Source organism: Mastigoproctus giganteus, chromosome 4 (assembly GCF_048544385.1).
Source record: "Mastigoproctus giganteus isolate SK-2022 chromosome 4, ASM4854438v1, whole genome shotgun sequence".
Classification (NCBI taxonomy): Eukaryota; Metazoa; Arthropoda; class Arachnida; order Uropygi; family Thelyphonidae; genus Mastigoproctus; species Mastigoproctus giganteus.
The window spans coordinates 161,163,045-161,175,122 of NC_143578.1; the positions used below are offsets into that span (position 1 = coordinate 161,163,045).

General features: G+C 38.0%; 1 protein-coding gene across 1 annotated transcript in view; it reads left to right on the forward strand.

Annotated features, from left to right (window-relative positions):
• The window catches only part of LOC150087146 (endoplasmic reticulum transmembrane helix translocase), a 760,787-nt gene that overhangs the window by 616,273 nt on the left and 132,436 nt on the right, over window positions 1-12,078 (forward strand). The window contains exon 19 of the mRNA XM_090371851.1: window positions 9,236-9,456. Within this exon, the coding sequence (XP_090227977.1) occupies window positions 9,236-9,456 (221 nt within the window). The remainder of the gene's footprint in view (window positions 1-9,235; window positions 9,457-12,078) is intronic.

The following is a 12,078-nucleotide window of genomic DNA, read 5'->3' on the forward strand; positions in this document are numbered from 1 at the left end:
TTTTTTTTGTCTCTTTTCTCTATTTCTCCCTCTCTCTCTCTCTCTCTGCATATATATATATATATATAAAAAATGTGTGTATATATTTATATAGTGTAGGGAAAAAAACTGCAGCCATTATCAATCCACTGCTCAATGGAAGCCTCATTAACAGTTCGTGTTGATGGAAACGGACCATAATCTGCCCTGCCGGTCCAGTGCGTGTTGACAGATTGACCGTATTTAGCAATCAAGGGCTTGAACCCCAGTCTACTCAAATAGTGTGTTCTACTGCATTCCCGCTCCTGACCACTTGGCTACAGAGGCCTCTTTACGCAGGGTGATTCACTACCAGTGCGACAAACTTGCATTAGGTGTAGGGGGCACAAAGACGAATCGGAATCACATAGCATTGCAGGGTCCGAAATGCCTTCGTCATGCGGTAGAGGATGTTGAACGGGAGGTCGCGTGAACAGCGATCCTGCAGCATTTGCGAACCGGTTCCCGAGGCAGTAGGATGGACGAGTATTCAAACATTGAACTGGCTGACATGCACCTCGTGTATGGAGCTGCGGACTGTAACGGGCGCACCGCTCTGCGCTTGTACCAGGTACGTTTCCCGCACAGGCGTGCTCCTCATCATACGATTTTTGCACATGTGCACAGAAGGTTACGTGAGACTGGTTGTTTCACGAGAGGTACCATGAATCGAGAGCAAATGACGAGGACGCCAGACAATGAGGAGACTGTCCTACGTCTTGCAGAAAGGCAATCAGTGTATGAGTACTCGAGCGATAGGCCAATAATTGTGTATTTCCCAATCCACTGTATGGAGGATACTGTCAACAAACCAAATGAGTTCATACCATCTGCAATTCGTCCAATCATTGGAGCCTGCGGATTATCCACTCCGGAGGACTTTTGCTACTTGGTTTCTTCAACAGAAACGGTTTCGCAAATGCTGACTTCCAGCGGGATCGCTGTTCACGCGACCTCCCGTTCAACGTCCTCTACCGCATGATGAAGCCATTTCGGTCCCTGCAATGCTATGTGATTCCGATTCGTCTTTGTGCCCCCTACACTTCCTGCAAATTTGTCGCACTGGTAGTGACTCACCCTGCTGTTTCTTGTATTCTGTCTATCTTGTTAACTCCTCTGACTGTTTGGTCATCCCGGAGTATAAACAGAAAATTTATTTATTTATATACAGGGTGTCTCAAATACACAGCCTTACTTCAGGAATGAGTTCCTCATATGTAGACAATAAAAATAATTTATATCAGCATAGTTCCAGAAATGCTTGGTTTCCAATTTTTGAAAGCCTGTCTGTGACACTTAACTGTTGACATCACCTTACAGTAATTGTTCAGAATGTCCACCTTCTGCCTGAATACAGGCCTCACGTCGACATCTCATGGACTCGTGAAGACGATGCCAAATTCCTGGCATGTTTCGTATTGTCTCACAACCTGCCACAATTCGATTGTGGAGAGTTTCCACATCAGCTACCTGAGTCGAATCCACCAATGACTTTAAATGGCCCCACAAGAATAAATCTAGTGGGTTTAAATCAGTGAGCATGGAGGCCAGGCAGTTGGTCCACCTCTACCTATCCACCAACTAAGAAACCTTCAATTCAGGTAATTGCGGGCTAAGTGGCTGAAATGTTTGGGAGCACCATCATGCATGAAGTGTGCTTGTTGACGAATGATCAGTGGCTTGTTGTCCAAGAAATAAGGCATGTTGTTTTATAGAAAGTTTCTGTAAGCCTTCCCCTGTGAGTTTCTTTGGAAGTTCATGGGGCCCTCAACATCTGGGCGGGTGTTTCGGTGATAACTTATCACCGAAACACCCGCCCAGATGTTGAGGCTGAACCGCTGTTGTTGATGTGATGGAAGAATTGCATTTGGGTTTTCCTCAGCTTATCCATGCTGATTGTGAAAGTTAGTTTTGGATTCCATCTCGTGTGAAATGTGCTTCATCTGTGAATATCACTAAGGCAAGAAAGTGAGTTGTACCACACTGCTGCAAGAACCGCTGGCTGAACATTACTTGCACAGGGTAATCTGTTGGCGAGAAGGCCTGTACCCATTGCATATGGTAAGGATACAGTTGGTGTTTTCGCAGCATTCTCCAAATAGTCAAACGTTGAACAGGCAGTTGCATTGCTATTCTGCGTGTGCTGATTCCAGGAGCGGCATGCACAACATCCAAAATCTCCTCCTCTACTTCAGGAGTCGTAGATCTTGGTCATCCTCTGTCAGCAGCACGAGGTGTAAAGGTCCCATGTTCACAAAGGTGGCAGTGGATACCTTCAAACATTTTCCTGTCTGGACATCTTCGTTCTGAGAACATTTCATGGTACAAATGACGAGCCTCCAGAGCATTGCCGTCTGCCAAATCGTACACAAAGTGCATATCCGCTTGCTCTTGATTTGAGTACATGGTCAGAATGGAAAACCACCAGATTCTGTTAGTACCTTGTGGTGAAGGAAATCACCTGTGGGAGATAAGACATTCTGGTTAATAACTCGGGAACCAAGAATTTCGGAACTATGTTGATATAAAATAATTTTATTGTCTGCATACAAGGAACTCATTCCTAAAGTTATGCCGTGTATTTTTGAGTCACCCTGTATATATTTTAATGCACTCTCGCCAATTGTTATACTTCCACTATTTTTAAAAGGCGCTGGCTGGTGCGCCAAATTTGTAAGCCCTTGATTTTCTTATTTTAATTATAGTGAGAATGCTTACTTTAATTTTAGGTAACACTTGTTATCTTTTGGGCCACTGACTGCATCAGAAAATTTCAGGATTACTTATACCTTTTGCTAGAGATTGAGTGAGGCAATGAACAACACCTGATAAAACTTAACATGTTTATTTATAGAACAAACAAATTTTATTCACAACTTTTCCTATTATGGAAGTTTTCCAAACATAACGATTACAATTCCAATTAGAATATCTCTTCTCTAATCTAATTGACAATATAACTAGAGGTTTAATTACAATCTCAAACTTGTTAGTGCAGCTGTTCCCTAGGCTAAACAAACTAATAGTACTTTAGACTCCAGAATGCCTTTTTCTTTCCAAATAGAATGATTAGAAATAATAATTCCAAACAGTACTTACAATAAGTTATATTTTTCAGTGCTTTAGGATCAGCACCTTGACCTTCCCACACCTTCTGTGACGACTCCCTCATCTAATACCCGGCTTTTAATTCCTATCTTCCTGTCGACTCACCATGATTCCTCCTAGCTGCCTTGAACCTAGTTGACTGAATAACCCTTTTTACCTTGGCTGGAAATTTCTCCTTTCTGAAATCGAGCAAAATTCTTGCCGCTTCCCAACTGACTATCTCCAATAATTCCACAACTATTCTTGGTAAAACCAGACCACGTTTCCAGAACTCTTCCTCACTAGCACTTATCATTCCCTCTATCATTAACTCCGTTACTAACTTCACCTCCGTTACTCACTCCATTTCTAACCACTACTCTGCCATTCCCCCTGTCATTAATTCCTACTCCATTATGAACTCTTTTCCCTTCTGACATTAATCTTTATATATATCCGCGACTTCCCGGCATACCTCAAACCCTTTACCGACCTCCCCCCCCCCCCTTAAATATAAATGTTCATTGTAATTCCGCCCGAAATCTGCATTGAGTCTTATAACTGTGTAGTAACGTTCGTCCCCCAAGTGTTTTTTTTTTTTTTTTTTATATATATATATATATATATATATATATATATAGTAAGCCCTAGGCTTACATTCCCTCCTCCTAACTGTAGAAAATTCCTAACTCTAGAAAAACTACTAGCCTTAAAGCTTCCTAAAACTCTATATGGCCCCGTGGCCCTTTTTTTCCAGTTTTTCCTTGTAATTAAAGCTCAATTTCCCTTTACAATTTGTTTCTGGTTTCGTCCCATGTCCAAGCCCCCCCCCTTCTGCTTCCTTCTACTTACCTTACTTTTTGCTTTTTCCAGTGCTCTGACCCTTTCAAATCCGGCGGTGGTTTCTCCTTTAGTTCTACTTACACCCCAATATTCTCTTCGTTTTCCCTGTTGTAGGCTTACTAACTGTGCCTGCAGTATTGGGTTTTTCAAAGCATAAATCGGGTGGGTGCAGTTGAGTGAGGTGCACTGTATGCTCCATTACCTTGGTCACTCCTACTTCTGTTCTTTTCTCGGCAAAAATGTGGTTATACTGCTCCAGTAACCCTGTATTCCTTGTCTAGGAGTTTTATCTTCTGGACTACGGCTATCCATTAGATTTATTCCCTCCCCTCTTCTAACCCTTCCTTTTGCCTATCTTCTGTCTGTAATTTTTTCTATACTGTGCCGTGGCCGCAATCAATGCAGAAGCCTGCTTCCCGCCAAAAATCTAATCCTAATATGGCATCATATCTCTTCCCCTATATCCGCCTGGATACCAAAAAACTGTGTAATATGGGGTTTTTTCCCATTTCCAGTGTCACTGAGGTAGTGACCTCATAATCAGAGATTATTTCAGTTCCTCCTATCCCTTGTAATATATAGTTGCCGTAGGGTTTTATTCCCAAAGTTTCCTTACTCTTAAATTTTTCGAAATATTCCCAGGTTAAGACTGATTTCGTGGCCCCAGTATCTACTAAATATTTTCCCCGTACATTGCCTATTTTTCCCTTAACATACATTAGATTTTCGTTTATCACTAAGGTTACTGATTCAATGTTGTTATTGCTAAAACTGTTCAGTCTCAAATCTTTAGGGGTTCCTTCTGTTTCTGGTTTATTAATCGCTTCCCCTTTGTAGAAAGTTTTGGGAATGGTTGCATTTCTGTCTACTAGACAGAAATGCAACACCCCTTGCCTATGGCTGGGCCCCTGTTGCCATTGTCTCGCTATATCCCCTGTATCTTCAGGGTTTACCCGTGTGTTCCTAGGACAGAATCTGGCCCAATGGTTAGGGCTATCGCATATGTAACAACCCTGTTACATATGCGATAGTAACATATCTCTTTCCATATCTCATAGTGTGTTGCACCTTCACATTCCCCTTCAGCCACTCGGGTTCTCCCCTGTTTCATTTCATTAATTTGATTTATTAACAAATCCACCTTTTCCTTTCCCCTTTTTTCGATTCCCATGTTCACATTTATCGAGTAAGTTTCTCGTTTTGTGTCGGATTTTAATTTTATTTCTAGACTCTCTTCTTCTTCAGCATATAAAAATGCTGCTCCAAAGTTTCTGGCTTTTTCCGCATAACCTGCTTTCTAAAATTTTCATTTAATCCCTTTACAAATTGCTCCGTTAGAAATTTTTTGAAAACCACCCGTTCCGTAGCGTCAATTTCTGTGCTCCTTCTAACAGCCTTTAACCGCTGTAGGAACTCAGCGACCGATTCCTCTTTTGCCTGCATATACCCCCCCCCCCTAATATGCCTACTGTCGTGAGAATGATTCTTTCTTTGCAAATAATTTTCTTAAAATTCTACTAAAATCCTTTAGCGATTTTACTTCTTCATAGAACGTTTCCTGTTGATAGTTAATTAGAGCTGTGCCTTCTAATTTAAATTCTGCGAAAAGTACAATTTCTTCGTCCCTTAAACTATCTGCTCTTTTTATCTGGGCTAATTTGTTTAAAAATAACTCTACATTTTCTTGCTTTCCCCCTGTAAACGCCCTTAAGTAATCTCTGTCCGTAAAGAGAGAATTTCGTCTCTACCCACGGTAAATTTCTCTAGGCCTTTCTGCCATTTCACCTCCGGGACTTGCGGACGGTTAGTCAAGTAGAGCCGACCCTTCTTGGTCCCCTTTTATGTTTCTTTTACTTCCCCGAAGCATTCTGTTTCCCTTTACAATATTTCTCTTCTTCTAATAATTCCAAATCTATTATACTCATTAAATTATTTTTCTGGCTCGGCAGCTGGTTTATAAGTCCAGCAAATATGGTAAAAATTGATTTACAGTTACTTTTACAATTCCTTTTCTAATTGATTTACATTACTTTTACAATTCCTTTTCTAATTGTTTCACCTTTTACTTCCTTAACCCAATACCCAATAACTATATTCATTCAATACTAAATCGATAATACTCAAAACTTTATCATACATAACATCAAATCCAAATATGACTTTTTTATTGTTGTCTCACTCCATTCTCTTCTTTTTTTTTTTTTTTTTTTTTTTACTAGCAATCCTGGCTGGCAACTGTGCCAATTGTGGAAGTATAACAATTGGCGAGAGTGCATTACAATATATATATGTAGAGATATATAGTATTTTTATAATATTATAGGGAGGTTTATAGTAAAATAATCATGTTGAGATAATCATATTAAGGTATACACCTCGATAGATCTATAAAAAATGCACAGGATAGTATAATGTACAAAAGTTAGCATACAAAAGGATAATAAACAAAACTTATTGTTGTTTACTCACAATTTAGGTGATTTTGTCTGGGATCAACCACCCAAACTGAGAGTAAAACAGTGATAAGGGGTTCCCTGTTTCTGTGATGATTAATATGTGCTAAGACGAAATAAATTTTGAAGTTGAATAACTAAAAATATAATTTGATGTAATATAACATGTAATAAATTTAGAGGTTACATAAATAATTTGAATCTAAACCGTAACACAATAAGAAAGATTTTTTTTATAATACTGCAAAGCACACATTGATCATTGTTGACCCGACAGAGACCAAAGATGTAAGTTTATAAATTATGGTAGGCATAAGGCATATTTACTGTGGCCAAGCCGACAAACCACGTGTAGCACAAACTGTAGTCAAAAAAGGAAACGGTATCATGTGTAATGTATTTCCTTCTAGTGAGAATTACCATGTGGTGACCCCCTGTGTGTTGGATGCAGCAAAATTTGTGTAGAAACGCCTATAAATAGCCAATTAGTTAATATTAAGTTAAAGCAAAAAAGAAACATGCGAATAGTGAGGTGGAATGAAACACTAATGGGGTAGGAGTAATTCTGTGTGCTAACTTTTGTTTATTATATTATCGTTTGTATGCTAACTTTTGTTCATTATATTATCCTATGCATTTTCTATAGAACTATCAAGGTATCATATATCTTAATATAATTATCTTACTATAATTCTCCTTATAATATTATAAAAATATTAGTATTAGTTTTAGTAATGGCCGCATGGTGCAAGAAAGCCTATGGCTTATGCTGCACCAGCCAAAAAAAAAAAAAAAAAAAACCGAATAAAACAATGATAAAAAAAATAAATAATAATAATTAATAAAAGAAAAGGAAATTAAACCTGTCATCCTATTCGCTTCCCTCACCCGAAGGTACTATCCAGATTATCCAATATTATATACGACACATTATGGATGTAATGCGTCCATTGCCACAGCAAGAACATTAGCCCATAAATAGTTTATTAATGTCGGTATTAACCTTCCATCTACTTATTGTGTGTGCTCACAAGAAACACTAAGTCCATGAGGCTTAATTTAACCCCACATCTGATGAGTATGGGCTTGGCATACCCGGGGTCCTGAGCTAGATATCATCATTCTTTACTTTCTTGGTGATTCCCTTCTATATCTCCCTCCCCCAGAGTAATTAAATTTTTTTTTTTCTTTTGGTAGGTACAGCAAAAGCCTCAGGCTTCCTTACACCATGTGGCGAATAATAATAATAATAATAATGAATTTGAAGCATGCATGGACTGTCTTAAGTTAGCTAATAATGCTGTATTAAAACTACATTTAATCTGTGAATTCCTTAGTTTTGTCCATATAAATTGCATGGGGAAAAAAGAAATAATAGTTGCTAGAGTTCTATTTGTTTGATTTTAATGAAATTGAGATCTGGGATCAAGATTGAGCTTTTTTTTTTTTTATTATTATTATTTTTTATTTTTATTTTAAAAAGGTCTTTGAAATTTAATAAAGGTTTCTAAAATTGAGGATTAAGGATGAGGGTTTTTTTTTTTTTTTAATTTAATATACTAAACTGTAGTTAATATATAGTTTCCTATAGTCAAGAAAGTTAGTTTATTTTTGCATTTAGATAAGTATTTGGAAAGCTGCAGCTTAATATTCAGATAGCCTTTATTATCAAAATTTTGATGGGAACTTTCATTCATTGGTTTAAATTTAACTTCATTAGTGGTTAAGGTTTTGTCATTGTTCTACGATACAACATATACCCCGAACTAGATAGTATAAGGTTTAACGGAAAAGTAGATAGCGAGTATAGTAGTATCGGTAAAATTTACTAATCTTATTAAATTTCATTGTCAATTAAATTGTTCTTTTTTAACTAAATACATACCCCCAGGGACTCACAACATCTGGTGAGTATGGACTTGGCCAACCCAGGGTCCTGAGCTGGATATCATCATTCTTCTCTTCTTGGTGATTCTTTTCTACTTCTCTCTCTCTCAGGGTAATTTGGCAATTTTTTTTTTTTGGCTGGTGCAGCGTAAGCCTCAGGCTTTCTTGCACCATGTGGCTAATAATAATAATAATAATAATAATATAACGACCTAGTTTTTACAAACATAACATTTTAAAACATATAACTTGACAGGAGATAAGAAAGTCATATAATGTAACTCGGAGATAATATTCGATACGGAGATTTCCAGGACTGCTGGGAGTCATAGTGAACAAGTAAATACATGAGCTGTGTTAGGGTAACTAAGAGTAAAAAGAGGTGCATGTACACCAATGCTAGGAGTATAGTCAATAAATTTGATTAGTCAAGACATTTTTTGTATTGAATAAATTTAACAAATAATAGTTAAAAAATGCAAAATTAAATTAATTACATTTAGAAAACTAATTACAAAATCCCATCCATGTAAACTTAGAATGCTTTGAAACAATTTTTTGTGTAATATTCAAACTGTAACATAAAATTTTTGATTTCCCTGTCATTGGTGGAGTATCAACTTGAGCTATTTTTTCCATTTTGTCCCTCCTGGCAAAAGCCCTTACCCCACAGTAGGATACATCTTCCAACACTGCATATGTGTGCATACACACACACACACACACACACACACCTTTGAAAAATATCCTACAGTTTGGAAAAGACTGGGTTAATGGGATTTCCACACCGTGTAAAGGGAAATTCATAGGGCATACACTTCATCCTTCTTTCCATTCAACTTAATGGTTGCCCACAATAGTAATCATGTGCAGATGCAGGTATCATAAATGATTTTTAAAAAAATATAAGATTATACTGTTATTTATATTTATCTATTTTTGGATAGGAGTTGCTCTTTTGTCCAATGCCCCAGAACACCTTCCAGAAAAAATCAAGAAACATAAAACTCGTGATGATGGTACTAGTATTCATACAGATGAAGAAGTTGCAAGCCGATCCTTCAGTTCAAATCGACTTGAGATGATGGCTGCTAAAGGAAAAGTAGGTCGCCGTTCAGAAAACAGAAACAAAATACCAAATCGTACTGAGCGATTAGTTGAAGCCCAGGTATAGTTAGATGGCTGTATTGTTTTATTATGAAATATTATTCTTTTATCATTATAAGAAATTTATTCTTATTATTCTTTTATTATAAGAAAAAATAATAATTTGGTACTTCACAGGCATGTTAAGTTCAGTTAATTAGAAAACAGTGCAATGAGAGAAATATATCTTTAATTTTGGCTTGTACTATAGACACTTGCTTAAAGGGGATTATATACCTGCCATAAGTGTAGGCACCTACGTAGCCAGGTGGGCAGGAGCAGCAGTGCATAGCACACGCTTCTTGATTAGATTGGGGTTCGAGCCCGTGACCACCAAATGCGGAGGATGCAGAAAGGTCAGGGAATGACCACCGCATATCCCCAGAGCAATATGGCCCTAGTTGCTAATGCTTCTAAAAACCAAATAACAACAACAGCCATAAGTGTAAATTCATTTTCCTCTTTTGCTGAATATCCACAGACCATCATTTTTATGGTTTTGCAGATTTCTTTCTATTTCACTCCTTTTTTTTTTTTTTTTTTTTTTAAATTTCAATCAAGTATGTGTTCCCCCCCCCTTTAAATGGGAATCTATCAAATTCACTATTTAAAGACAGAGAGTGATAATCAATGGGTGCTGCTCTGTGTGGACTAATGTTATTAGTGGAGTCCCACAGGGTTCGGTGTGGGGTCCACTGTTGTTTTGTATATTTATCAATGATATTGATGAAGATATATCAGGCTTAGTGTCGAAGTTTGCAGATGATACAAAGGGTGGCAGGGTTCTTAATGACAGTAATGGCAGTGGGCTACTGCAACAGGATCTAGAAAATTTCGACAGATGGGCTGAGGTGTGGCAACTGAAGTTTAACCTTGACAAATTGCAAGTACTGGATAAGGGTAGAAGTAGCCCCAGAGTAACATACCACCTGTGTGGTACTACACTTAGGGTGGTAGGAAATGAAAAAGACTTGGGAGTAATTGTATAGTCAGATATGAAATTTTCTGAGCAGTGAAGACAGCCTGCCAGAGCAGGTCATGGAGTATTGGCAATGATATACTGGGATTTTGCTAGTAGGGAAAAGGAAGTGATTATCCCTTTGTCTAAGACAATAGTCAGACCACACCTTGAGTATTCCATACAGGTCTGGAGGCCTCATTTTAGGGATGGAACACACAATTAAATAGAAAGAGTGCAAGAATATTTGCTGATGCTATCGAGGCAGTGTTAGGTTGGTCGGAAAACTGCTAGATATGGGGTGGTGGGATATGCAGCCTAATAGATTAACAGCAGCCAAAGGTAGAGGTGAAAGTGATTCTTGTCCTGCTTCTATTGGAATGAGCTGCAACCTGGAAAATAAGCTGCTTGGTATGTCATGGACTGCTGGGAGTCATCACAGAACAAGTAAATAGGTTGTGTTACAGTAACTAAGATTAAGAACAGGTGCATGTATACTTGAATGTACACCAATTCTAGGAATTGCGTAAATAAATTTGATGAATTTGAAGTGCTGGTTAAAACACAAAGGCAGATATTGATTGGATAAACTTCCTATTTCATTTCGCACTTCCTATTTCATTTCACAAATATATCTGGTCTCAGTTCTAATCTCAACGATGTCCATTTTCACTTGCAGTCTGCCAAATCCCATGTACTTTTTCTGACAGAATCTCAGTTATCGGTTGATTCAACTACTGCTCATCTCAGTTGCCCAAATTATTCGCTGTATGATTCCTTTTGCCTCAAAGGTGGTACGTGTGCATATGTCCGTTCTGATATTCCCTGTCAGAGACTTGGCAATTTGGAATAACCTCTTTTCAATCTTCTCTGGCTTAAAATCTCTACCTCATTGTGTCAAATTCATCTGTTGTCTCTACCGTTCTCCCAACTCCACTAATCACTTGGAGCTCTTTGAGTTCCTCTCTTTGCAACTTGACTTTCTCCATTCAAACTTTCCTAACAGTGAGATGATTTTCCTTGGTGATTTTAATGTTCACAACTCCAGTTGGTCAAGATGCTGAGGCGTTTGCAATTTCTAATGACCTTGCAAAGATTGTTCATTTACCTACAAGAATACCGGACAATCCTAACCATACAGCCAACACTTTTGATCTTTTTCTCACAAACAACCCTTCTAAGTACCCAGTCGAAGTAAGAGGTCCTTTAGGCACCTCAGATTACAACTTGGTGATTGTCTCTTCTCCAATGGAGCCTTTATCTCATGGCTGTTCCCAACCTCGTATTGTTTGGCATTAAAAGAATGCAAAATGGGATGACCTGTAAGATTTCTTTTCTTCTTTTTCTTGGTCGAATTACTGCTTCAAAACTTCTGATGTCAACGTTTGCTCAGATCATGTCAGTGAAATTATTCTTGCAGGAATGGAAGACATGAATTCCCACACTCCATTTTAAAATCTCGTCCTTTATCTAAACCTTGGTTTTTCAATAAATGTGCTAAGGCTGTTCAAGAGAAGAACGTTGCATATCGTAATTGGCTTGTTTCTAATTCTTCAGTTTCATTTTCTGCCTAGACCAAAGCTCGCAACAATTGTAAAGCAGTTATTAATCAGTCCAAATTAGAGTTTGAACAGGCTAAGAGTAGAAAACTTGCTTCTTGCCCTAATGGTAGCCGAGCATTCTGGT